The following is a 23,116-nucleotide window of genomic DNA, read 5'->3' as shown; positions in this document are numbered from 1 at the left end:
AGCCTTGTTGCCTGCCCATGTCACGTTGCCCGCGAGTGGCCCTACGTGATGTGTAATAGTGGCACTTTGAGGCGTCTGCCTACGATAGGTATTACATTACCTAATGCGACTTGTCCTGTCCTTTTCTGCCGTACATCTACAGGAGAGGGATGCTCCAGGCAAAATGGGGACACAGGTACCTACCTCCTTCCTGTGTATGTACCATCTACGTATCGTGAAAGGAGCTTGAGGTAGGTAGGTATCTCACTACGGGTTACGAGAGAGAGAGAGAGAGAGAGAGAGAGAGAGAGAGAGAGAGAGAGAGAGAGAAACGAAGGGAAGATGGGAGGAGAATCCGGAATGGAAACATGTGAGACAGAGGAACGATGATGTATTACCACCTACCTACCTACCTCCTACCTGCTTACCTCCTATGTGTGTCCCTTGTAACCACTACTGCTGGTGCCTGACGGCTACTGCCTTAGGTGCCTCTAGCTCTCGAGAGGATTAGAGCGATTAGGTACCTACACGCAAGCAACAGCGGTGTATCTCGGCCACAAACACCGTCATCATCGTACACGTACAGCCTGGTACGCGCAAGCGGAGGTACTTAACTTGCCCTATGCTCGGGTACCTCTACCGGCCTTACAACGTGGTCGGCATATATAAATGCTTACATTGTAGGTACCTTAGGTAGGTACCTACTCTATCATTGTATTCATAATATCCCCAAGGTAATTACATCTCCCTCTCCGGAGAGAGATACCTACCTGTAGGAGGAGAGAGGTAGGCATCGGGGGATCGAGGCAGACGAGATGCACAGACTTTCGACACACCTACACAGACATCATCTCCCATTGACACATCCATCAACATGTCACCAACACGTTGACAACCGACGACACACCGCAGGTGACTCCGTCCATGGCGACACGGGCTGGCCAACACACACGCATATTGCATTACATATTATGTAGGCCATAGGCATGTCGTCTTGCGGATTCCGGTCGAGGTCGCCGCATCTCTTTGCAACCCCCCCGCCTCACCCCCGGTAATGCTACCTGCTCTTCTCTCGCTGCCCACCACCATCGCGATAACCCATCACGATTACCATCACGATTACCACCACCACCATCGCCGTCGTCGCCGCCACCGTCACCGGAGCTGCGGCCGCGCTGTCTTGTCGTCGTGGTTACGGCTGCTGGCTGCTCGGACGGCGTGCTGCTGGCCTCGCCTCCTCCTCCGCTGGGCTCTCGAGGATGATGAAGAGGAGGATGCCGATGGCGATGCCGCTGGTACTGCTTCTGCCTCTCCCGCTGATGTAGAAGTTAGATGCCGAGTTTTTATCGCTGCCGTTGTCATCATCGCTCATATCACCACCACCACCGCTGCCGCTGCCGCCGCCGCCGCCGCCGCCGCCACCACCACCACCACCACGGACTGCCGCCATTACTACGGCAGCCGTCAAGCCCCTACTGCTACCGTTACCATCGCCATCGCCAGTAACCAGCACCAACCACTGCCACCTGCTCACCCGCCCGAGTTCGTCGTCATCACCAACATCCCCGTCACCACCACCACCGGCACCACTACCACTATACCCCCTTGCCAACCGGCCCATCGCCTGTCGTTGCGCCTGCGTGCTGCTCCTCAGCGTCTCGGGATTGTCGTCGTCTCTGCCTCATATCGCGTTCTGGCTCTCTGGTCTTCTCTCTCTGTGCCTCTCTCTCTCTCTTTCTCTCTTACCCCTGCTCCCCCCTAGTTCTTTTCTTGCATACCGTATATTCTTCTTTCTGTTCCTTGATACCTACATTGGGCACGTACATATATACCTTCTTACCTGCACCCCGGCTACCATATTACTTGCTCATATTATTATTATTACTCTTCCTCTGCTTACCAGTGTTACCTCGACCTTGGCTCATCTTTCCGCTGCTCCTTGCTCCCCCCTCTCTTCCCTCCTGCTCCGTCCCACTTGCGAAAACGAGCCTACAGACATATATACCTATTCACCATACACGTATAGTAGAGAAGGAATTACCAAAGTGTAGCATTCTTGTTGTTATTTTTGTTTTCCCGAGAAGAAGACGAGGAAGAAGAGGAGGGAGAGGAGGAGCAAGAACAAGAAACGAGGCCCAGTCCCGGCTAGCCCGGACGTCCGTCCGCTTGATCTCTCCTCAGAGGCTACCTTTTTTTTCTTTCTTTCTCTTCTTCTTGACTCCTTTATTTGTCTCCCCGCTCCCTCTTCTCTTCGTGAACATAACGGTACCGTGAACTATTTTAATCCCCGATTTCTCTTTTCTTTTTTTTTCGTTCTCCTTCTTGTTCTTCTTCGGGTCATCTCCGCTGGGGAGTGCTTTTATACCCTGGACCCCTGGCTGCTGTTCCCGTTGTTATTATTACTGTTATCATCGCCGTCGTCATATTATTTACCTATTTTCTTTCTTCCCTGCCACCCCACCCCCCACAACCACCACCAGCACTGCTACCACCACCACCACCACTAGTAGGCCCGGCACGGCACCACACCAACACACCCACGGACGCTGTCGAGTACTCATACCTGCGCTGCCGCCGCGACGAGTACCGCTGCCTCGAACCAACCAACCGACCTATTAATCTACCTAACCCAACAACTCACCACGCAACTCACACATTACGCGCCGCCCACCGACGCATCCCATAACACAACACACGCACGCACGCACGCACACACACCACACATCACACACACATATACCACGTACCCTTTACTCGCTCACGCACTCACTTGCCTTACCTACCTCCCTTACCTCTCCTGCTCCGTCCCGCCTATTCAACCTCTCTCCCCCGCCTCCCCCCCCCTTTCACGAGCCCCCTCGGATGGTTACAATAACAACGTGCTGCTGCTGGTACTACTACTTACTGCTGGTTCTACTACTGCTGCTGCTGCTACCGCTACCACCACCACCACCACCACCTCTTCCGCTAGTTATCACTTCCCATCACTGCTACCTAAGCTCCTCAGCCCTTCGCGCGCGTGCGTGTGTGTGTGTTTCGCGCTCTCTCCCTCTCTCCATCCCTCCTCTCCCCTCTCCTTCTCTCTCGAACCCTCCCGGGGTCGGAGTTACTGGTCCCAGGGCCCGTCATGCTCCCTTCGCCCTCGGCCGGCCTGATCAGTAGCAGTAGCAGTAGCAGTAACATACCGCCCCCATCGACAACCGCGGCCACGGATCCAACCACTGTCGCTAGCACCACCACCTCAGCTCCTCCTGTACCTGGCCCCGGCCCTGCAGCGACAGGGGCATCGCTGAAGCGACCAGCTGCAGCCGACCTGCAGCGCAGTGCCGGCACAAGCGCCACTCCTTCAAAGCGACAAGCTACATCCGCTTCGAGGGCGAATCCCGTCCCGACTCCAAGTCCCTTGGCTGCTGCCGTCGCCATCGCCGGTGCTACTACTCCTACTCCTCCACTTCCCACCTCTACCCTCTCCGCTCTCGCCACTCCTCGCCCGGCTGCTGGCTCTGGCTCTGGCTCTGGCTCTGGTCCTCTTAGTCTCGCCACCGCCGGCCCTAGTATCGCTGCTGCCGCTGCCGCCGCCGCCGCTGCTTCGTCCTCGTCCCCAGCTTCGGTTCCTCTTTCGACTATCACTACCGCTGCCGCCGCCGCCGCCACCACTACCACCACCGCCGCCGCCGCTGCTACCGCCGCTACCGCTGCCGCCCAGTCTCGCCATCTTCAACCCCAGCCGGTCACCATGTCGGGGCCCATTGTCGTCACCGAGGAGCAACTTCTCGGCAGGACACCCGAACAATTAATCGCCACCATCCTTCAGATCCAGATGCAACATCAGCAGTATGTCGCTCATATCTCGGCGCAATTCGATGCCATCAGCCAACAACTGAGCGACCTCCGCGGAAGCCTAGTAGCCTCCCACCAAGCAGCTGCATCGGTACGTCCACACTTGGCGAACGGAATATGATCTTAAAAAAAAATTTTTTTTTCTTTTCACTCACCACGCTCCCCCTTCCATGCGAGCTATTTCTGCCAGCTAACCCTCGCGCCTCTCTCCTTAGGCACTCAGTTCTCGCGACCCGCCTGGGCGGCCTCTTATTCCTCCTCCGCCGCCGCAACATGCCACTACTCCGTACTCGCGGGCCCCGCCGATTCCCATGCAGACACCGAGTCGCCCCGGTAGACCCTCTGCCGCCTCTCCGCCTACCTCATCTCACGGTTTCTCTTCTAGACCTCCGGCGCAGGCGCAGACACCGCAGCCCCCGGGGCCGCCCCAATACAAGTACGGGACCGTCGGTACGGTTGAGGAGGTGTGGAAAGAATACCGTGAGGGCATGGATGGCCAGCCAGCGATAGAGGAGCTAGATGCCAACTGGGGCTCTCGCTGGCGACCGGAGCCACGCGGTCGCACCTGGTACTCGAGGCGCAAGGTCATCTGGGACAAGATCAAGGAGCACATAGCCGAGGGCATGGGGGAGGACGACGCAGTGAAGGAAGTGGAGAGGCTGCGCGATGGCGGCACCATCAACAGGCTGATTCGGATGCTCCAAGACGAACGCAAGGACAAGGGGGGCGGCGACGACGGCTTAGCCGCTTAGGACGGCTGTATACTACTTGATTCGGAAAACGGCGTTATCTAGGAAGCGGCATTGATACCACAACATATCATATATGGCAGAGAGAGAAAGAGAGAGAGGGTGCGTGCGTGCGAGCGAGAGGCCGCATGGAACGGGACCTGGCCGCGTGAGAACCGCGCCGGTAGGACCAGCATATCACCGTCGTGATCACTTTCATCATCGACACCGCGCTATTGAGAGGGAGCACTTCTCGTCAGGGATTCTCACGGTACATATCTACTATTCGTTACCCTGTTCACTGGCTGAACGGAAGAAAGGCAAGCTGGGACTGGTGTACAAGCACGAGTACGTGGTAATGGGGCGCCCAGCCCGCGGGTAGGGAGGAGAGCGAGGAGGAGACGAAGGATGTGAGCAGAGAGAGGGAGAGAGGACGAGTCTGAGGTTACTTTTGCCATTAGCTAGTCAACCCAAAGCCATTGCACGAGCGCACGCTCGAAGCTACTCCTCGCCCGCCAGCTCTGCTACTGATACCCTCCGTCCCCGCTCGGTATATCGTTTTGGGGACAGTTCACGTCGGCGGTACGGATGGTGGCGAGGCGCCCCGGAGTTTCCGTCACGACACACCGGTTCTTATCATACACGGTCACGCGCTCCAACTCTCCGCGGCTTATATCTCCAACAGGTGTGCTGAGCGAAGCGTCGGTTTCGGTATTTCGGATGCTTACAGGGGGGGGGAGGGGAAGGGAAAGGGGGGGGGATCTGCACGGCGGATCTCGTTCGTCTACCTACCCGGCTTTCCCTGATGATCACCGATGTCAAGGAGGAGAGGAATTCCGGCGAGCCAGGATGTGCTAGTTACACGAAAGCCACGCCACGCAGCCGTGGGCAGGCGGATTGATTGGTGCCGCTGGTTATCACAGTAAGCCCAAGGGGGGAGGAGGTCAAGCGAGGCGCAAATGTCCCGTCGACCCGAGGACCGTCCCTAGATATATTGCCGGACCCGTCTGGCGTCACGGGACGAGGTGACGACGGCGCCAACAATTAACTTGCTCATCGACATTGGCACCGGCGAGAGAGGCAACACGATCCTCGGACCCCTGCGCACTAATCATAGCATAAGCCGGCTCAGCCGCACCTTGCGACAACTCGTAGCGCGACCCGGGACGTTAATAGGCCTGGCCACTATCGAGCGCCTTTCTGCCGATCCGTGTTGTGATCGTGGCCGTGAGCTCGTTTTGGGGAAGGCTTTTTTTTTTCTTTCCTGAAAGCGATTATCTCTGCGCTTGGCGTGCGCAGCCATTCTCTAGTTCAGCGTCCGCCCGACCTCGAGGTCTAGGTCGGGGAGGTCACCGTCACCTACCAGGCGATGATGGACATGTCCGCTTCGAGTGCCGATGTCGGCGCTATGAAGGAACAACATGGAAACCGTCGACCGGAATAGAGGAGAGAGCGGGGAGAGGGCACAAGTTCGGCAGTTGAAGAGGGCGGCGTGTCTGGGGCTATGTTGAAAGGAGGGGGGGCGGGAGCAGGTGGACGGAGGGCCGTGATAGAGGTCCTCCTGGTCGGTATCACACACACACACACACCACCCTCGAGTATGAGTTGAGGGTGAGCTGGATAGATGGGTCTCGGAGAGTTGACAACAAAGGACTTGTTGTTTACCGTTGAACAAGGTCGGGATTTGTAGACGATGATTCAATGTGATTATTTCATATCGTCGACCGAGACAAAGGGGCCTGTAGGCTCTCGCTCACCGCATACAAGTAGTATATATCTACTTATATCACCTTGTAGGCGGGGAAGAGTACGAGTTCGGGTACTCCTCATCGCTCTGTTTTTAGATGGGGCTGTCTTGGTGCGAACTCGTCGCAGATCGCACCGGCATTGCTGTCGACGCCTCGTCTCTCTCTCTGATCTTCTCCAAGACTGTCAGGTAGTAGTAAATCAGCCACATCTTCCCCTTTTTCTTCGTGACGAATTGACAATGTGCCTCAGGCTCACCGTACATCACACCTCCCGCCGGCACGATACGCGATTCCTTAGCATCATCAACCCCGTCACCGGCTACACGGTCCATAGCCCGTGGCAGGAACCGTACCAGACTCTCCAGGTATGCGACTACCCGTGCGTGGTCGAGAAGATACCCGTCGAAGAGCACTGCTTATGGCACGGGCACTGCTGCCGACTCCATACGACGTACCTTTGCCAGCAAGATGTCGGAATCTGTGCGGTCTGGGTTAAGTACCATCACTTCGTCTTCGACGAAGACGAATACCACGACGACGAACACCACGACGAACACCACGACGAACACGACAGGAAGATACCCAACGACCTGCCTTTCCTCGGTGCGTACCTTCGATATGGTGCCTGCCTGCAGCTCGTCCCCTGGCTGTTCAAGGCTGGCGTCGAGCTTTGCCTCGCCGACACGTACAGGGCGCAGATATCGCGGGAGCTCGCCGGGGCCATCCTAGACCGCGGCGCGGACGCCGCCGAGAAGCGGATGCTCCTCGAGTCGCGGCTCCGGCACTTCGAGATCGTGATGGCCTACGCGCGCGATTGCCTGGGCCAATTCGCGCGGCTCTGGGACGCGGAGACGGCGCGGCGTGCGCTGCCGCCGCGGCCCGGAGCTGCGGCCGACCCCGAGCAGAGCGCGGTGGTCTCGGAGTTGATGAGGCTCGATGTCGAGTCGTGGGCGCAACGGGACGTCGGTGTGGTTCCATGGCCAGACTACATCAAGATCTGGCCGGAATTCCGGAAGCGCCCGTTCCCGGTAGCTACTGATGGCGATCCGTCCTTGGCGTGCTGGACGTGCGTGCTGGTTTACCAGAAGCTGGGCCCGATGCCGACGCAGAGGGAGATCCCGACGTTGAGCTTCGATCCCAACCTGCCGCTGCTGTCGAGTACGTCTTCGCTAGACTCGACCGTCTCGGGTCTGTCTTCCCCCGATGCGACGGCCTTGTCGTTGCTGTCCCCTTCCCCGTTCAGGCCAGCAGCTCCAAAGCCACGTTGGATTGAACGTATCACGCCCTCGTCTACCCACTCGGCCTCGGCTTCTCCATCGTCTTCCGCTACCTCCACCATCCACGTCTTCTCAGCCCTCCCCCAGTCCAAAGACCAAGAAGGGTACGGAGACGAAAGCGACTACGACGGAGACGAGGAAAACGACACCGACCCTAGCAGCAGTACCGGGAGCAGAAGTGACAGAAGCAGCAGAAGAGGCACCAGCAGCGACAACGTTGCGAATAGCAATAGTGACGAGGAGACACGGGGAGAGGAAGAAAACCAGGGACTGCCACAGGAACTGCCAGAAGTTGAATACGCGATCGAGTCTCTTGTCGGCCACCGGCCCTCCGGCGCGGGGCGTAGCCGTGCCGTCGCTTACCTTGTGCGCTGGGCGGGCGAGTGGTCCCACGGGGAGAGACAGATGTGGGTGCACCGGAGAGATATCGCGCCTCAATTCATCGATGACTACTGGAGGAAGCGCCAACAGATGCGTAGACGGGGCGTCGGGGGTGGAAGAGAGAGCGTAGGGGCGGATGGTGAGGCTATGGAAATTAAAAAGGGTGCGTAAGTCTCTCTACCCAGGTAAGTTAGCTGACAGGTAAGGTAACTCGTTGAGGTAGGTGGTTCGATTCAGATGAATGTGAGCAACTATACCCGAGTGCCCTCCACTCAGACGTGGTCCCATCGGCAGAAGGTATTCCAGGATGATACCCGATTTGATGGGCACTTCATAGATCCCGCCAGTGCTACGCCCATCATTGTCGATCCCGGCAACTAAACTGAACAGCATCATAGACAACGGTGCCATCTATAACTCGAAGGATGTGAGTGGCCGAGATGGGGAAGAAGAGGTCGTATACATATACCTACGTAGGGAGACCGTGTAGTTGATTCAACCGGTGCCGTTCCCTTCGACAACGTCGTCGTCTCACATCGCCAAGTGAGTCCCGAAAGCGCCACTCTCTAGCCCCTCGTCCTATCCTAAACATGTGAAACGAGCCCAGCCCAGCCCGGGAAATGCCCTCAGATAGACGGGGGAAGCAAGTAGGCAGATTTCTAACGTAGCGGCAATCTTCCTATTCAGGACCACGTCTCTCCGGATGGTCGTGGCCGTCGTTTCTCATTTCTCCTTGGTGGATTTTCGCCTCCACCAGGACCCCCATCGCCAGGACCAAAGACGACCAAGGACCGACCGACTTTGAGCTCTCTCTCCCCTGTCGGCAGACACAGACGTACTGGCAAGAGTGGGCGTGATGTCGGCGTATGATTCTCGGGCAACCAGCTGGTCTGCAACCCTGTTTTAGGCTATTGATATTACGATATTGCCTACCATGTACCTAGTCGACAGAAGAATAGCTCATTTCGGACGAGCTCCGTGGTTAGAATGCGCGGCGAGCGAGCCAAGGTTTCGACACAAAAGTGGCTGTCGTCCTGGAGATTCAGACGACCTGAAATCGTTCAAACATCATCATATGTCTTCCTTACAACAACTCGCCGGTCCTCGAAAACCATGAAGTCATCCGGATTAGCCGTCGCCGCGCTATGGTGGTCTTTCAGAGCCAGCGCTGCTCCCACGCGAGCGCGGGCTGTGCCACCGGCTGAATTCACCGCCAACCCGCAAGTCGGCCCTGGAGGGTCGAGGTTCAAGGACTCGCCGCACTTCCGCGTCTACGCGGCGTCGAGCGACGCCATCGCGAACGACGCGCTCCAGACGCTCGAGTCGGCCTACGACTGCTTCGTGACGGTCCAGGGGTGGCGATCCCCCGGCCTGTCGATCCACCTAGCCAGCGACGACGGTCCCTGGTACAAGATGAACGTCTACCAGGTGAGCAACCCGGGGTCCGGCGCGGCCGCTAACATGGGGGCGGACGGCACCGCTGGGCTCAGCTACCTCAACGTCGGGCCGGAGTGGATGAACGTGGCCTCGGTGACGGTCCACGAGTTCGGCCACTCGCTCACCTACGCCGAGCGCTACTGGATCGACCAGGGGCGCACGGGGGCGTGGTGGGAGCCGATGGCCAACTTCGTCGCCGACACGTTCCTCACGTCGCCGGCGTGCGCCGCGTCGCGGGCCAAGTTCGGGCAGCCAGAGGGCGACACCATCATCGACCTGGCGAAGGTCCTCGGCGACGCGCACCAGGTGCTCGTGGACGGGACGAGCGGCAGCGGGAACTACTACGAGGCGTGGCCCTTCTTCGCCTACATCGCCAACAACCCAGACGGCTTCGGCGGGCTCGGCGCGGCCAACTTCACCAGCCTGTGGCGGCAGTACCAGCGCGGCAGCAACGAGACGCCGCTGCACGTCGTCGGGCGGCTCGCCGCGCCGGCCACCGCCCAGGCCGTCGTCGCGCGCTACTGGGCGCGCATGGCGTACGTCGACATCGGCCACGCGCAGGCGCGCGCGCTGTTCGACCGCACGCGCCGCGGCATCGGCCACGCGAACCTCGACGCGCTGGGCGGCGGGCGGTACCGCGTCAAGGCGGCGCGGCAGCCGCGGTACATGGGCGCGAACATCGTGCCGCTGCAGGCGACGACGGGCGGCGCGGGCGCCGTCGGCGTGGCCGTCAGCGCCGACGCGCCGTTCTCGGCGGCGCTCGCGGTGCGGGCTGCCAGCGGCGCCGTGCGCTACGTCGACGCGGTGGGCGGCCGCGCCGAGGCGACGCTCGCCAGCGGCGAGGAGGCCAGCCTCGTCGTCGTCAACACCCCCGACACGCTCTACCTGTACGACCCCTTCGCGCTCAGCGCCGAGGTCAGCCGCGGCCTCAGCTACGAGGTCCAGATCACGGGCGCGACGGCTTAGGGCTGCTCTCCGGCCGATGGGGGCTTCTAGAACGGTTGCCTTGTTTGATTTTGAACTCATCTCTCTCTCTCTTCGTTCTCTGGGGCGAGGAGATAAAAAAAAAAGGAAAATGCATCGGGCAGCGTGGTTGCGTGCGGGATATTCTCCGATGCGTGAGGTTGGGAGGAGCAGATCGTTGACACGTATATATATTAGAAACAAGTATTACTTTGTGTGTATATAAGTACATGGACATATATATATATGTATATCTATATGGAGGTATGCCGATGCGTTATGTGAAGATGTGATCCCGATATCTAGGTAGCAATGGCCAGGCGAGAAAAGAGACAGCCCATGAGAGCTCCTCGACCAGGTATACAAAGAATTCGTCAGTTTTTGTGCTTACGAGACGTCCTCCCACTACAGGCACTTCATCATCCATGTGATATCCCTTCCCGTTGCGCGGCTTGGAATAGTCGACACATGTAGGCGTGTGCAGAATTACCGCTCAGCCAATCTCCCCACGTTACCAGCGCGAGAGAGGTAGGTATTGGCAAGCCATGGCTTTGACGTGAGACATTGGACCGTATCAGGAAAAGATGTTGGTATGCAAGATGCCGAGAGACCCCAGTCTTGCTGACGGCTGGGGAATAATACTCCAGGCATCCCATCCCCTATCGGATCTTCAGCCGACCCGCACCAAGCACTAGAAAAGACCCAGGTATTCTTTAACGCCAGAAAAACAGCTAGGTATGTCGTTCCTACGCCATCCCAGGGACGGGCCGGGGCCAAGGGTGCGCTGGGCTTGTTGATACGACTATACCTATATACATTGGTATAAAACCCCAACAGACGAGCACCCATCGCGACGACGACGTGAGGTGTGAGCTCAGATGCACCGACGATGGAACCGTGTGCTACTTGCTGCGATCTAGAGCTCCGTCCGGGCCCGTCCGGCGGCTTCGTCACGGGCGGCTCGGGCCACGAGCTCGAGAGGTCCGGGTCTACGTGCCAGCTATGCTCGATCCTCTGGGAGGGCCTGAAGCACTTCGGCTCGGGGAAAGCTGCAGAGGCACAATGGGTGGTGTTTCGCCAGCACGATTCCCCCTTCAGACTGCAGTACAGATGGTCGTCCGAAGGCCAGGACTGGTTGGGTCTGCATTTCTACACCAAGGACCGTAGGTCGCCCTGACTTTGTTGCTTAATACCTGGCCGGCGTGAATGCAGCCGTCCGCCAGCCTCGAGGGCAGTAAGGTTGACGTTGTTATTATGATGGCAGAACAGGACCCGTTATCCGCCATTTTCGTCCCCAACCGGGACCTCACCACCTATACTGGCAACGCGACGTATCTCGCACAGATGCAAGGCTGGGTTAACTCGTGCCTCCAAGATCACAGCGTGTGCAAGGAGCGCCGGAGCAAGTATCTGCCGACTAGGCTGCTGGACGTCTCGCGCGAGACAGACACCATCTTCTTGTTCGAATCGGCCGGGCGTGACGAGGGGCCTTACATGGCACTGAGCCACTGCTGGGGGGGCACCGCTCCCCTCGTGACGACGGACAACTCCCTAGAGCGCTTCAAGCAGGGCATAGCGATCGACCGGTTCCCCAAGACATTCCGGGACGCGATCGCCGTCACGCGAGAGCTCGGGTGCCGTTACCTCTGGATCGACTCCCTCTGCATCATCCAAGACAACCCCGACGACTGGCGACACGAAGCGGCGCGCATGAAGGACGTGTACGGCAACGCCTACGTGACTATCGCGGCCGCGGCGTCAGCGAGCAGCCACGGCGGCCTCTTGTACCGGCACGACAAACATGATATCGGGTGTACAGTAGAGCGCCAGGGGGAGGACGGCCGGAAGATCAGCATACACGTGCGTCTGGCTTTGGAGCACAGCGCGTACTTCAACGCCCTGCCATGCACCAGCGAAGCGCGTGAGGCGGCGCCTCTGCTCGAGCGGTGCTGGTGCTTACAGGGTGAGTCGGCTACCTTGGTGACACTTCTGCTGCTGCTTCTACCCCCTGCCATCTGTAACTAAGCTGAGGGATTCTGTACCCGCCTAGAGTATCTCCTATCGCCTCGCGTCTTGATGTTCACCCGGTGGGAGCTGTTCTGGGTGTGCGACTCGATCAGAGCATGTAGCTGCGGCGAGTACGGCGAGAGCACGCGAGAGATGGCGTCCGCGGGCGGCATCAAGCCGAGATTCGACCAGCTGGTTCGCCATCCTTCCTCGACGGCGGCGCTCTTTCTCTGGAAGGACGTCCTCCAAATGTACCTGCAGAAGCAGCTTACCCACGACAAGGACAGGCTGCCGGCCCTGGCTGGGATCGCCCAGGTCTTCTCGACGATGGGCCTCGGTCGCTACGTCAACGGCCTGTGGGGGAGCTTCATCGTCTCCCAACTCTTCTGGCGGGCCGCGTCGACGCATGGTGGGGGCTTCAGCGTCGTGGCGCGACGGAGCACGGACACATCGATGCCGTCGTGGACGTGGGCGTCCGTCTTCGGGTCGTTCAACTGCATCATTGGGGGGAGCGCCTACGAGGGGATCGATGCCGTCGACGTATCCTACGAACCGGGGGCAACCAAGCCGTTCGCCGACGTCTGCGCCAAGACTCTGATAATACGCGGCCTCCTAGCCGAAGCTCGCGCCTGGGGCGGGGGAGAGCCCACGTGGAATCCCGCCAGAAGATACAGGTTGATCCGGGCGCCGGACGCTCCGGAGTACAGCTGGCTGGTGGATGTTGCGTCGGAGATGACTGGTTGCGCGAGTAGCCCTATGAAGGTCTACATCCTGTCCGGCACCAAGCCAGGGAGGCCTGGGCTTGTTCTTCGCCGTGTCGAGGGGACCAACGACACCTATCGAAGACTGGGCGTTGTAGAGAACTGTTCGCATAGCCAGGACGGGTTGGACTTCACGGAGATAAAACTAGTCTGAGGATTTCGAAGGTGCTTCCTATAGGTATACATACTTGACCAAGCTATCGGGGGCATGTGTGTAGCTATAGGTCCTATTAACGAAGAAATAGGGGTAAATACTAGGTGAAAACGACGGGGGTAAACCCCAACCACGCGCTGGCTCACGGTCTGTTTCTACCTATCCACTTGACTACTGGTCATACTAGATATTAACAGAAATCACACACACACACACCCTTGTCTAAGACGACATACACTATGGCACTCTTTATCTAGGTACCTAATATATCGCAAGCGAACATGCCCGTCAACGCCCACTCGTCAGGTTAATGGCGGGCCCATTACCGTCTTTCCCCCCGGAAATATACCCGTGTAAAGTAACCGTATATTAAGCAATCTCCTCCCGGGGCGCGGCAGTTCAGACCAGCGGGATGGTGTTGTCGACCATGATAGCCGCATTGCGCGCCTCTCGTCGAGGGCTAAGACTCTGGGCAGGTCCCGTAACAGGTATCTTGCCCGTCGTCAAACCGAGCCTCAGCATCTGCTGTACCACTCCGCCGAGACCCTCGAGTATTAGCTCTCGAAAACCTCATGATGCGATTCCGTCGGAACCGCGTGGCCGCGGGCGCCGGCGTCCTTCTTCCCAGCGCATCTGCGCTGCTACGCTCCTCGCGCTCGTGGCTTGTCGTCGGACGCCTCGATCCCCTGGTCAATCCCGGGGTTGTCGAGTCGCCCCCTCTTCACTAGGCCATCGGCGGAGTACGTACGCATATCCCATCTGAACCCGCCGAGACAAATAGAGCTCCAAAGGGGGGGGGTATTCTAACAGACGGGGGAAGACTCCATATAATGCCTTCAATGAGTCCGTGGACCCGAACACGCTGGACCTCCCCAGCGCCGCTACCTGCACGACGTGCACGTTCGTCGAGGACTTTTCCCAACTACTGGACCACCGTCCTGTTCTTCCGCGCGTGCGTAACGGCACGTACGGGGGTGCCCCAGAAGGGCGACGTTTACTTTGAGAAGTCCAACGGCAGCATGACGATATGCCTACTACACCCCGATGTACGACGGCCGGAATGTCACTGCTTTCAAGCCCGTACGTCGCATAGGTACTTATCCTTCCTATCATCGCCCAACTCGACGAATCCCCTTCGGTGGCCGCGCGGGTTCGTTTCTGACTCTGCCGAAGGGCTTCCGGATGATAACCGGCAATCCTGCGGCCCGCACTCGCGAGGCAAGGAGATACCGACAATTCACATAGTAAGCCCCTCTAGCATGCCCGTCGGGCCTGGCGGCTACCTTACAATGCGAGTGAATCACACACTCGGATAGAGAAAGAAGGAGAAGATAGGAGACTAGCCTGGATCCAACGTGCCAAGATGATGATACTAGACGAGGCACGTCTTCAAAATAGTAATACCTAGCAAATCCGCTAATAGTTGAGTATACATCAACGGTCATTTTCGAGAGTTGATACTGCTACAATATGCGTGTTAAGCGCTCCTCGCTTTGAATAAATGTGAACAATTCACTGCAATGGTATAAATTTACTATGGCATTTCCTTTTCCTTGTTTTGTTTGGTATTGCGTTTGTATAGAGAGTTTGTCTATTGACCTTCCACGCTCAGCGGGAACTAAAAAGTGGGGGACAACTCACTTCAGGAACTGTCTACGACTAATAATAGTCTATTGTTATAATGCATCGTTTCCCCCCCAACCGTAGAGGCACTTTTTTGCGTGTCGTGAGCGAGTTATTGCACCGCCAAGTGCAAGTGTAGTGTCGTTCTTTGTCCACAGCAACGGGAGCTTGTCAAGATTGCTTTCGGCAATGCTGTCCGCTTGTCGTGCTACAATCGATGTGGTAATTGTTTGGATTGTCTCACACAAAGAGGGAAGGAGAAGAAAAGAAGGAGGAAGAGTCGATTGCTGCATCTTCCCATACAGGCTTCAGAATACTCACTCCCTTTATTCACCGTCTAACTAATTATAGCCGGGTCTTTATTTGGGACCGCAGCCTATTAAGTACGGGTGAGCAGGACCGCGGACTGGGAATTCTCGTTGGCTCGATCGATATGCCATTCTAATGGTGAGAATCGAAGCGCAGTTTCTATGGCGGTAACGGTATATGATATCCTAGGCGCTCCGGATGCCGCTGGTCGGGCATCTCCAACAGGAACGGACAGCGATGGAGGCATAGACGCGATTGTCAACGACGGGGACCCAGACTCGTTCCGGTGGCTTCGGCCGGTATCACAAGGCCAGGCCTACTGCAGAGCCCATTTCATCAGGGAGTGCTGCGCATATTATGTTCAAGAAAACATCATTTCCGGGCGTGACGCTGGCGAAACGCTTAAGCCGAAACCCACAAAAGCTCGGAAGTGGCCCACGGCGCCCACGAGGGTGCAGCCGGCACGAAGGGTTCGAGACAAGAGCCGGGAAGGCCGTTCAGAGAAGGAAACCGGCAGCCGGAGTAGCCCTAGGCCAGGGAACGGAACCGAGAAACCCGAAAATACGGCACTGAGAGTTCGCCGCGAACAACTCCAGCTTCATCTCCCCTGGCCGGACTACAAAGCGGGAATCGAGGGCCGTGTCACCCAGATCTCTGCCAAACTCTACCGGCGTCAACGGGGGGGTGATATCGCAGCGACTTACGCCAACTGCCCCATTGTAAGCAGGATTCGCCCAGGGTGTCGGTTCTGTCGGTGCGATTCTCAGGTTGTCGATGGCGAGGGCCTCCCACCCAGGAGGCTGGCGCCGCCGGCGCCGATGCTCCTCGTCCGACTCGAAGAGGTGCGCGAGGAACAGTTGGGCATATTTGGCGGCGTCAGGTTCGCGGTCGATGTGTGCGGTGAGCAAGAGATGGTTATTCTACTGGACGTAGTTAAAGTGCGCGGAGAGAAAGAGGAGAAGGAAGCACGAGACCATAGCGATGAAGGGGTAGTAGAGTCGAGGAAGAGGAGGAATTCATTGCTGGACCCCAGGCCCAATCAAAGGGGGACTATTAGCACTATTAGCACGCCAAGGAAGAGGAGGAAATTAGAGTAGAAAAGCACATGCAACTCTGAATATAGGATTCTGACATCCCTTGTCGGCGTCGACGCGGATATACCTAGCTGTTCATATGCTCGTTGGCTTGTAGTATACTTATGCACCCCTACCTCGACCCTCTTCGCGCGTCTCCTAAGCGAAGGGGGGCCTGGAATTGACGGAAGATTGCCTTCTGCCTACGAGAATTGATGAAAAAGAGCAACAGGATGAAGTGTCATTAAACATGATTCGCTGCTGAAGCTGAATCTCCAGCCACAGACAACTAGCCAAGCTCGCTTGCAACTCTCTCGCAGGGACTCCGGTTGGCAAGTAAGCATATTGCCCCTTCATCACGTTGGACGCCCCCGGGATGACGAAAACCGTATTCGACGCCTGACTTCTTGGAACGGATATAAGTTCTGCATTAGGAATTTTTAAGGGGGGGAGGAGGGGGATTTGTTAGGCCATCGAGTCTGGTGATGTAGAATGGCAGAACAGACTGAACGGAGGGAGCTCCGCGATTCTGACAATCACCCAACGATTCACCGTGAGCCCACATGCCGCTACCCAGACAGCTAGCCGAGGCCTTCTAGAAGGAAAAAAAAATTCTTCGCGGGTGATACTGTATTGTGGAGTTGTCGACTTAAACGATGCACAATGCAGCGCAAACCTCGTGGTTTGCTCTCCCGGACCATGACATTTGGCACGATCATCTCATGCAGGGAGGACCTAACGAATCGGATCCACAGATAGATGGTGACATCGTTTTCTCATGCCAAGAGGGAGCCGAGGAGTTGAGGAGGACTTACATGGACAAGTATTACTCGTGGTCAAGGCAAATGGCCGTTTCTAGGCACCGATTCGAAAAAGCCACTAAGGACGAATAGGCGTGAGCAGACAGGCTAATTACGGGGCGAGGGAGGGAGAGAGAGGGAGAGAGGATGCAAAGAAGGACGACAACTAGGGCTAGACCGCCCGATTCTGGTCAGAGTAAAAACAGGTCGCGTGCGGGTCGGGTTGGCTAGGCTGTGGGAAAAACAAGGGAGAGATGGAGAAGTGATGATTTCAACAGAGACACTCGTGGCGAATGCTGAAGGATCGGTCAGGCCGGGTCGCGTCAAGGACAGCAGTAAGGCGGCTGTCGCCTTGGCAACTCCTGAAAAATAAACCACCTTCCGAGTTGATCGAGACGGCGGTGATGATGCAATTGTGTGATTTTCGGCTTACTTTTCGAAATCTCGGTTTGCCATGGTATAAGGGCCAGAGGGGCCAGCAAGAAGGTCGCGCGCGTCACAATGCGTACGGCACCGCGGTGATGGGAGAGCCGCCTGGGCTGGAGGACGCTCGGTATAACAGAGAGGAAACAAAGAACAACAGAACAAAGAACGAAAAATCTGCCCTACGGCTCCTGCAATGGCACCGATCATGCTGCGCTGGGCACAGGCTGGGGAACGCTGGTCAGCACCAGCAGGACCCGGATCTACCAGGTTTCGTTCGCGTCAAGTACCGCAGCGATGGCGTGCCGTCGCCAAGCACCCAAAAGAGGAACCAGACTCGGTCAGACCCCAGTTCTTCCTTATTTCTTATACATAACAGTTACCATGTGTCTCGAGATCCTATCCAATCCTACCCGCTTTCCTAGACGGGGGGGTGTGGCGCGCGCTGGAACCCGTGCGCTGTTGATGTCGACATATCCTTTCCACGCCATATAGGCAGGTAGGCATATGCCATGTAGGCAGGTAGGTAAGGCATAGGCATAATGGACGGCTTGCCACCGGGATAAAAAGGGAACGGTCCCTCTCCTGTTCTCGAGGCGCCCGGTCCGTGTTCTCAGTTCCCTCCCTTCGCATTCTTCGTGACCGTCACATATCACTGTTAGTCGGTCAGTCAGATACCTCGGATAGGGACGTTACTGGCATTCAAGACAAGAAGATGGCGTCCGATGGGAAGGCCAAGGACGCGGACACGCGCGTCCTGCAAGGTGGTACGGACGAGGAATACTCCTCGGGCAACGATGGCGTCCAGGAATTCGCCTACGACGACTCGCGGAAAATTGGCGTCACGGGCGCCGTATTCCTGATCCTGAACAAGATGATCGGAACCGGAAGTGAGTGGGAGCGGGACTGGCGACTTGGCGGACGGGGTCGGGCGCGGGTTAAGCTAACTTGTCGCGTGCGCAGTCTTCTCGACGCCCTCGGGCATCTTCGCGGCCACGGGCTCGGTTGGCGTCTCCCTTTTCCTCTGGGTCATCGGCGGCATCCTGACCTTCTGCGGTCTCAGCGTCTTTCTCGAGTTCGGCTTGGCCATCCCACTCTCCGGCGGTGAGAAGAACTACCTCGAGCGGGTCTACCGCCACCCGCGCTACCTAGCCACCTGCGTCCTCGCGGCGCAGATGGTCCTCCTGGGCTTCTCGTCCGGAAACGCGCTCGCTTTCGGCCGCTACATCCTGCTCGCCTCCGGCAGCACGCTCGGAGACGGCTGGGAAGCCCGCGGCATCGCCATCGCGTGCATCACTTTCGCCGTCGTGCTCCACTCGACCCTCCCCAAATGGGGCATACGCCTGGTAAACGTGCTGGGCGTATTCAAGGTCGTCATCCTCCTCTTCATCGTCTTCGCCGGCTTCGCAGCCCTCTCCGGCCGACTGCTCGTCCCACCTCCCGGGAACTTCCACAACGCGTTCACCTTGGAGGTCACCGAGAACTACGGCGGCCAGGGCGCGTACGGGTATTCGACTGCGCTGCTGCGCATCATCTATAGTTATAAGGGCTGGGAGAACGCCAACTACGTGCTCGGGGAGCTCAAAAACCCCCGCAAGACGCTGGCGGTTGCCGCGCCGATCGCCATCGGCGGCGTCACCATCCTGTACGTCCTGGCTAACGTGGCATACTTCGCGGCGATCCCGAAGGACGACCTCGCGACGTCCGAAGTCCTGGTCGCCGGCTTGTTCTTCCGCAACGTCTTCGGCGACAGTGCCGGCGCACGAGCGCTGCCGGCATTCGTCGCGCTCAGCAACCTGGGCAACGTCTTGGCCGTCAGCTTCGCCCACGCTCGGTTGAACCAGGAGTTCGGAAAGGAGGCTCTCCTGCCGTTCGGAAAGTTTTGGGCGTCTATCAAGCCGTTCAACGCGCCGGCCCCTGCGGTAAGCTCCCATCGCCCCCGCCTGCTGGATCTGACTAACGCGAGATAGCTTTTCCTGCACTGGATCGTGACGGTCATCGTGCTCGTCGCTCCTCCGGCGGGCCCCGCTTACAACTTCATAGTCGACCTGTACGTGTACCCGGGTGCGTGGATCAACGGCTTCGTGGCCGCCGGCCTCATCTACCTGCAGTGGCGGAAATCGGAGAACTGGACGTCCCCGTGGCACACGTACCTGCCCATCATCGTGCTCTATCTGCTGGCCAACATCTTCCTCGCTATCGTTCCGTTCATACCGCCGAACGGGGACTGGAACTCGGACGGATACCCGTACTTCGTATTCCCGGTTGTGGGTGTGGGTGTGCTGCTTCTCGGCGGCGTGTACTGGCTGCTGTGGTCCAAGGTCTGGCCAGCCATCGGCGGATACAAGATCGAGGCGCACAGGATTGTCGACGACGACGGCGTCGAAGTCGTCCGCTACAAGAAGATCAAGATTAGGTAGATTTCGGTGGCCGGGTGGCGGCCTGAGCAGGTTCGATAGTAATGCGGCATATTCCAGTTGTGTACACACCCCCGCTTATTTAGTTCTTAATATACCTACCTACTGGTTGTCGGCGTGTCGGGTTGGATCAGTAATATGTGAGAGGTGCAGATGCGCAACGGACAGGACGTGGTGTGTTGGGGAGAGACCTCGAGGTTCTCCCACTGGAAGAGGTGCCCACCTATAGGCGCCTAAGAGGTAGGTAACTCACCTCCTCTACCTATGAGGTTACCTAGGTAGGTTCAGGTAACGAAACGAGTGAGGGGGTTTTTGTGTTATGCATTTAAACATAAGGAGGTTGTTGGTATGGGTGTCTGTATACAGGCTCTTACGACGGCTGCGTTAGGTGCGTGCTGTATGTATATACACAGCATATCCCTATGTCTAGATAGGCACATATGCCTAGGTACCTAAGATAGATATAACATATACCTACCTACGGCCTGTAGCTCGTGCCTACACCGGGCCATCCATAGCTACAGGCCAATTCAAGACAACCGGCTTCTTTTTCTTCAGATCCATCACGATACACATAGTGTCTAACCTACCTACTTTCTTATGCAGACAGACGAGACGGGGGGCCCGTCGACGGGCCTGCGGGATGCGCATCGCCTATCCCGGATTTGCGCCCGACTTCAACCTCAGCATGCGTCGGCCAAATCCGGAGAGAGAAGAGTCAACGCGGACCAGGCTACGATCTGAGCTGCTGGCGATCGGTCGAAACTTAGCCCCGATCGATCAGGCTTAGGGCGTGTCCCCGAACGGGAATATCTGAACCAAAGGGAGCGCGCTCGATCTTCCCCCACTCGGCTGGGGAAAGTTCCATACCTACCGACCTATAGCCCCCCTCCCCCCCCCCCACCGCCGGCCACCCGCTTGACGAATCTCCAGGATTCGCCCGTCCGAGGTAGATATAGGGCGGGTACTCTTCACACGGATAGGCGACCGAGGGAGGACCTAAGCCCACCCGGCGTGCGTATGCCGGGTGGGTACGTGGTCATATGTCCAGGTTGGCTGCGGGGTGCGAAGGTAGGAACCTGTGAGAGAGGAAGATGCGTCGCGGTGTGGAGAAGCGAATCATGCCCATATGTGGCGCCGCTATGCTAATACCGGCCTTGGGTTAGGTCGGTCTCTTAAGGTAGCATATGATGTTGTAGAAGGCATACTTACCTACCTACAGGCAGCCCACCGGGTCTCGAGCAGGACCCGAATTGCCACTAGGTAGGTAGGTAGACGTGCCTATCCGACGAGATCGCAGCACTTGTTGGACGCCACCGTGGTAGAATGGGCGAGGCAATACTACACGTAGGTATAGCGGTACCGTGATGCGAGCTTCTCTACCAGCTACTTAACGTCCCTGGGTAGTGGTGCGCGTAGAATTAGCACCTAGGTGGGTAGCTGATGGTTGCACGCAGGGTCGCCGGCAGCTCCAAGCCTTGGCACTACAGAAGTCTGCCTACGTACAGCTCGGCAGGATTGGAGGCTTGGTGGCTGGGCTGTAGGCTATTTGGAATTGGTCCCCAGCGCCCCTGGACACGGCTAGAGAGGAGTGATAGGTATGTGATGCAGTGTCTATGCGTCCACGTCTGCACGTCCTGGTCTATAATGGGAAGAGAAGAGAGGGAACCCGGGATCTGAGGGGAGGGGGAGGGGAAGGGGGAGGGGGGGAGGTGACGCTGCTGAACCGGCCTGTGAACAGAAAAAGACGGTTCCCGAAAAGCGAAATGTTGGCGCGAACAGACAGAACGAAGGTACGGATAGCGATGGACTGGCCGTATTAAGAATATTTACATAGCTTTCGAGTCCCGGTTGTTGGGTGAGGTTATCACACTCACCTCTCCACTCGGTTCATTACTACCTGCCTACTGGGTTTGGGGGTATACTGCAAGTGGATCCGTAATCTCCCCTTCAGCAACGCCGCTTGGGAATACAGAATATACCTAGTCTCTCTCTGGCAATTCGCTATCCCAACGCGTAATACCTATACCTAGGTATGATGCCGCTTAGGGGCCAGATTTTGCGGAATAATAATAACACGAATAATAGCAGGGCCTCTTGTGCGGATCCTGGCCGGGTCTCTCTTCAGACGTACCAAAATTTTTTTGGCGTCGCCTTTCGGGTTTTCCCTCCTCGATCCCAAAATATTGGCCATGTGAACACGGCCTCTATGCAACACGGTACCAATGCGGCTGGGCCCTCCAGACGGGGTATAGATAGGTACCTCGCATCCTTTAACCTGCGTCGCGCCGCGAATACTGGTAGGTATGTCGCATGTACCAGGGCGACGGAAGGATGCTGAGACGAAAAGAAGAAGGGAAAAAAAGGTGATAACTGGCAGCGTTGCATGTGCTCCGGCAGGGTTCGAGGGGCTTCCACGTCGGCGCAGGGGACGAAAGGGGGGGTGATAGCGACGACAGCTCGCGCACATGCGAAAAATGCCCGTTCACACAATTACTAGGTATACAGGCATAGGCAGGCAAGTGAGGCATGTAAGCGGCGGCGAGTGTCCCTAACAGAGCCCAGGGCTCGCAGGGAGGGAGGGAGGCGCCTAAGCTGGGATGACTCCGTAGGTGACCTGTCAACTGGGACGGAGCTAGCGATCCCGCCCGCGCGCCTCCTTGGTGGAACCAACCGCATGAGCTCCGCCCTCCTCTCCCCGGCCTGATCCTGAAAGGCGATCGTGCCCGCTAACCGCGTGTGGCTGGGCACGTGGAGATTCCCACACACAGGTTGCGCCGCCGTGTTGCGGTGCGGAGGTGGTCGGTGCGATGGTATCGACCGACCTTGGTTGGACGTCGTCTGCCAGACCAGAGGGGGAGGCCGTCCGGCGGGGGACAGCAGGACGTGTGCGGACGCGGGCGGCAGGGATCGAGGTTTGGGGTCGAGGTCGGGGTCGAGGTCGAGGTCGAGGAGAGGGGGGGCATGCTATAGGAGAGATGCGGAACAAGGGTGAAAAGGGAAGATGGGGAATTTCGGGGAGTTGGAAGAGTTGGGTGGTTCGCGTTACACAGATAGCGGGGAAATGGACACGTCCCGTCGAATGCAGACACGGCAATCGCGCCTATCTACACCTGCCCACCTCCCAACCTGTCGCAACCTCCTCTTAACCTCCAGCTACCTAGACACGTTAGGTAGGTACCCGGGTACGTCCCAT

At 57.7% G+C, this 23,116-nt stretch overlaps 7 protein-coding genes across 7 annotated transcripts; all 7 read left to right on the top strand.

Annotated features, from left to right (window-relative positions):
• The first annotated feature begins 661 nt into the window (after nt 1-661).
• On the top strand, nt 662-2,270 carry GGS23DRAFT_589358 (uncharacterized protein). The gene has a single exon (XM_051517610.1). It carries the CDS (start codon nt 1,034-1,036, stop codon nt 1,739-1,741), a length of 708 nt encoding a protein of 235 aa, XP_051367357.1. The 5' UTR covers nt 662-1,033; the 3' UTR covers nt 1,742-2,270.
• A 1,289-nt stretch (nt 2,271-3,559) lies between these two features.
• Nucleotides 3,560-4,878, top strand: GGS23DRAFT_438832 (transcriptional activator of glycolytic enzymes-domain-containing protein). The gene is made up of 3 exons (XM_051513924.1): nt 3,560-3,910; nt 4,035-4,818; nt 4,868-4,878. The coding sequence occupies exons 1-2, from the start codon at nt 3,716-3,718 to the stop codon at nt 4,569-4,571; spliced, it is 732 nt and encodes a 243-aa protein (XP_051367356.1). The 5' UTR covers nt 3,560-3,715; the 3' UTR covers nt 4,572-4,818; nt 4,868-4,878.
• Nucleotides 4,879-6,534: 1,656 nt separating this feature from the next.
• GGS23DRAFT_601268 (uncharacterized protein) lies at nt 6,535-8,334 on the top strand (the record flags this gene model as incomplete). Its single annotated transcript, XM_051519182.1, has 2 exons — nt 6,535-8,116; nt 8,177-8,334. The coding sequence occupies 2 exons, from the start codon at nt 6,535-6,537 to the stop codon at nt 8,332-8,334; spliced, it is 1,740 nt and encodes a 579-aa protein (XP_051367355.1).
• A 732-nt stretch (nt 8,335-9,066) lies between these two features.
• On the top strand, nt 9,067-10,356 carry GGS23DRAFT_601267 (uncharacterized protein; the record flags this gene model as incomplete). The annotated part of the gene is made up of 1 exon (XM_051519181.1): nt 9,067-10,356. The coding sequence occupies one exon, from the start codon at nt 9,067-9,069 to the stop codon at nt 10,354-10,356; it is 1,290 nt and encodes a 429-aa protein (XP_051367354.1).
• An 886-nt stretch (nt 10,357-11,242) lies between these two features.
• GGS23DRAFT_601266 (HET-domain-containing protein) lies at nt 11,243-13,275 on the top strand (the record flags this gene model as incomplete). The annotated part of the gene is made up of 3 exons (XM_051519180.1): nt 11,243-11,516; nt 11,618-12,316; nt 12,404-13,275. The coding sequence occupies 3 exons, from the start codon at nt 11,243-11,245 to the stop codon at nt 13,273-13,275; spliced, it is 1,845 nt and encodes a 614-aa protein (XP_051367353.1).
• A 1,900-nt stretch (nt 13,276-15,175) lies between these two features.
• GGS23DRAFT_438682 (uncharacterized protein) lies at nt 15,176-16,620 on the top strand. Its single transcript, XM_051513923.1, has one exon. It carries the CDS (start codon nt 15,369-15,371, stop codon nt 16,302-16,304), a length of 936 nt encoding a protein of 311 aa, XP_051367352.1. The 5' UTR covers nt 15,176-15,368; the 3' UTR covers nt 16,305-16,620.
• A 1,598-nt stretch (nt 16,621-18,218) lies between these two features.
• On the top strand, nt 18,219-19,923 carry GGS23DRAFT_608097 (amino acid transporter; the record flags this gene model as incomplete). Its single annotated transcript, XM_051520153.1, has 3 exons — nt 18,219-18,393; nt 18,467-19,425; nt 19,474-19,923. The coding sequence occupies 3 exons, from the start codon at nt 18,219-18,221 to the stop codon at nt 19,921-19,923; spliced, it is 1,584 nt and encodes a 527-aa protein (XP_051367351.1).
• Between the last annotated feature and the right edge of the window lie 3,193 nt (nt 19,924-23,116).

Source organism: Durotheca rogersii (genome assembly GCF_024521655.1).
Source record: "Durotheca rogersii strain YMJ 92031201 chromosome Unknown GGS23scaffold_50, whole genome shotgun sequence".
Taxonomy (NCBI): Eukaryota; Fungi; Ascomycota; class Sordariomycetes; order Xylariales; family Xylariaceae; genus Durotheca; species Durotheca rogersii.
Note: the sequence above shows the minus strand (reverse complement) of the source record. Positions and strands in the feature narration are given on the sequence as shown.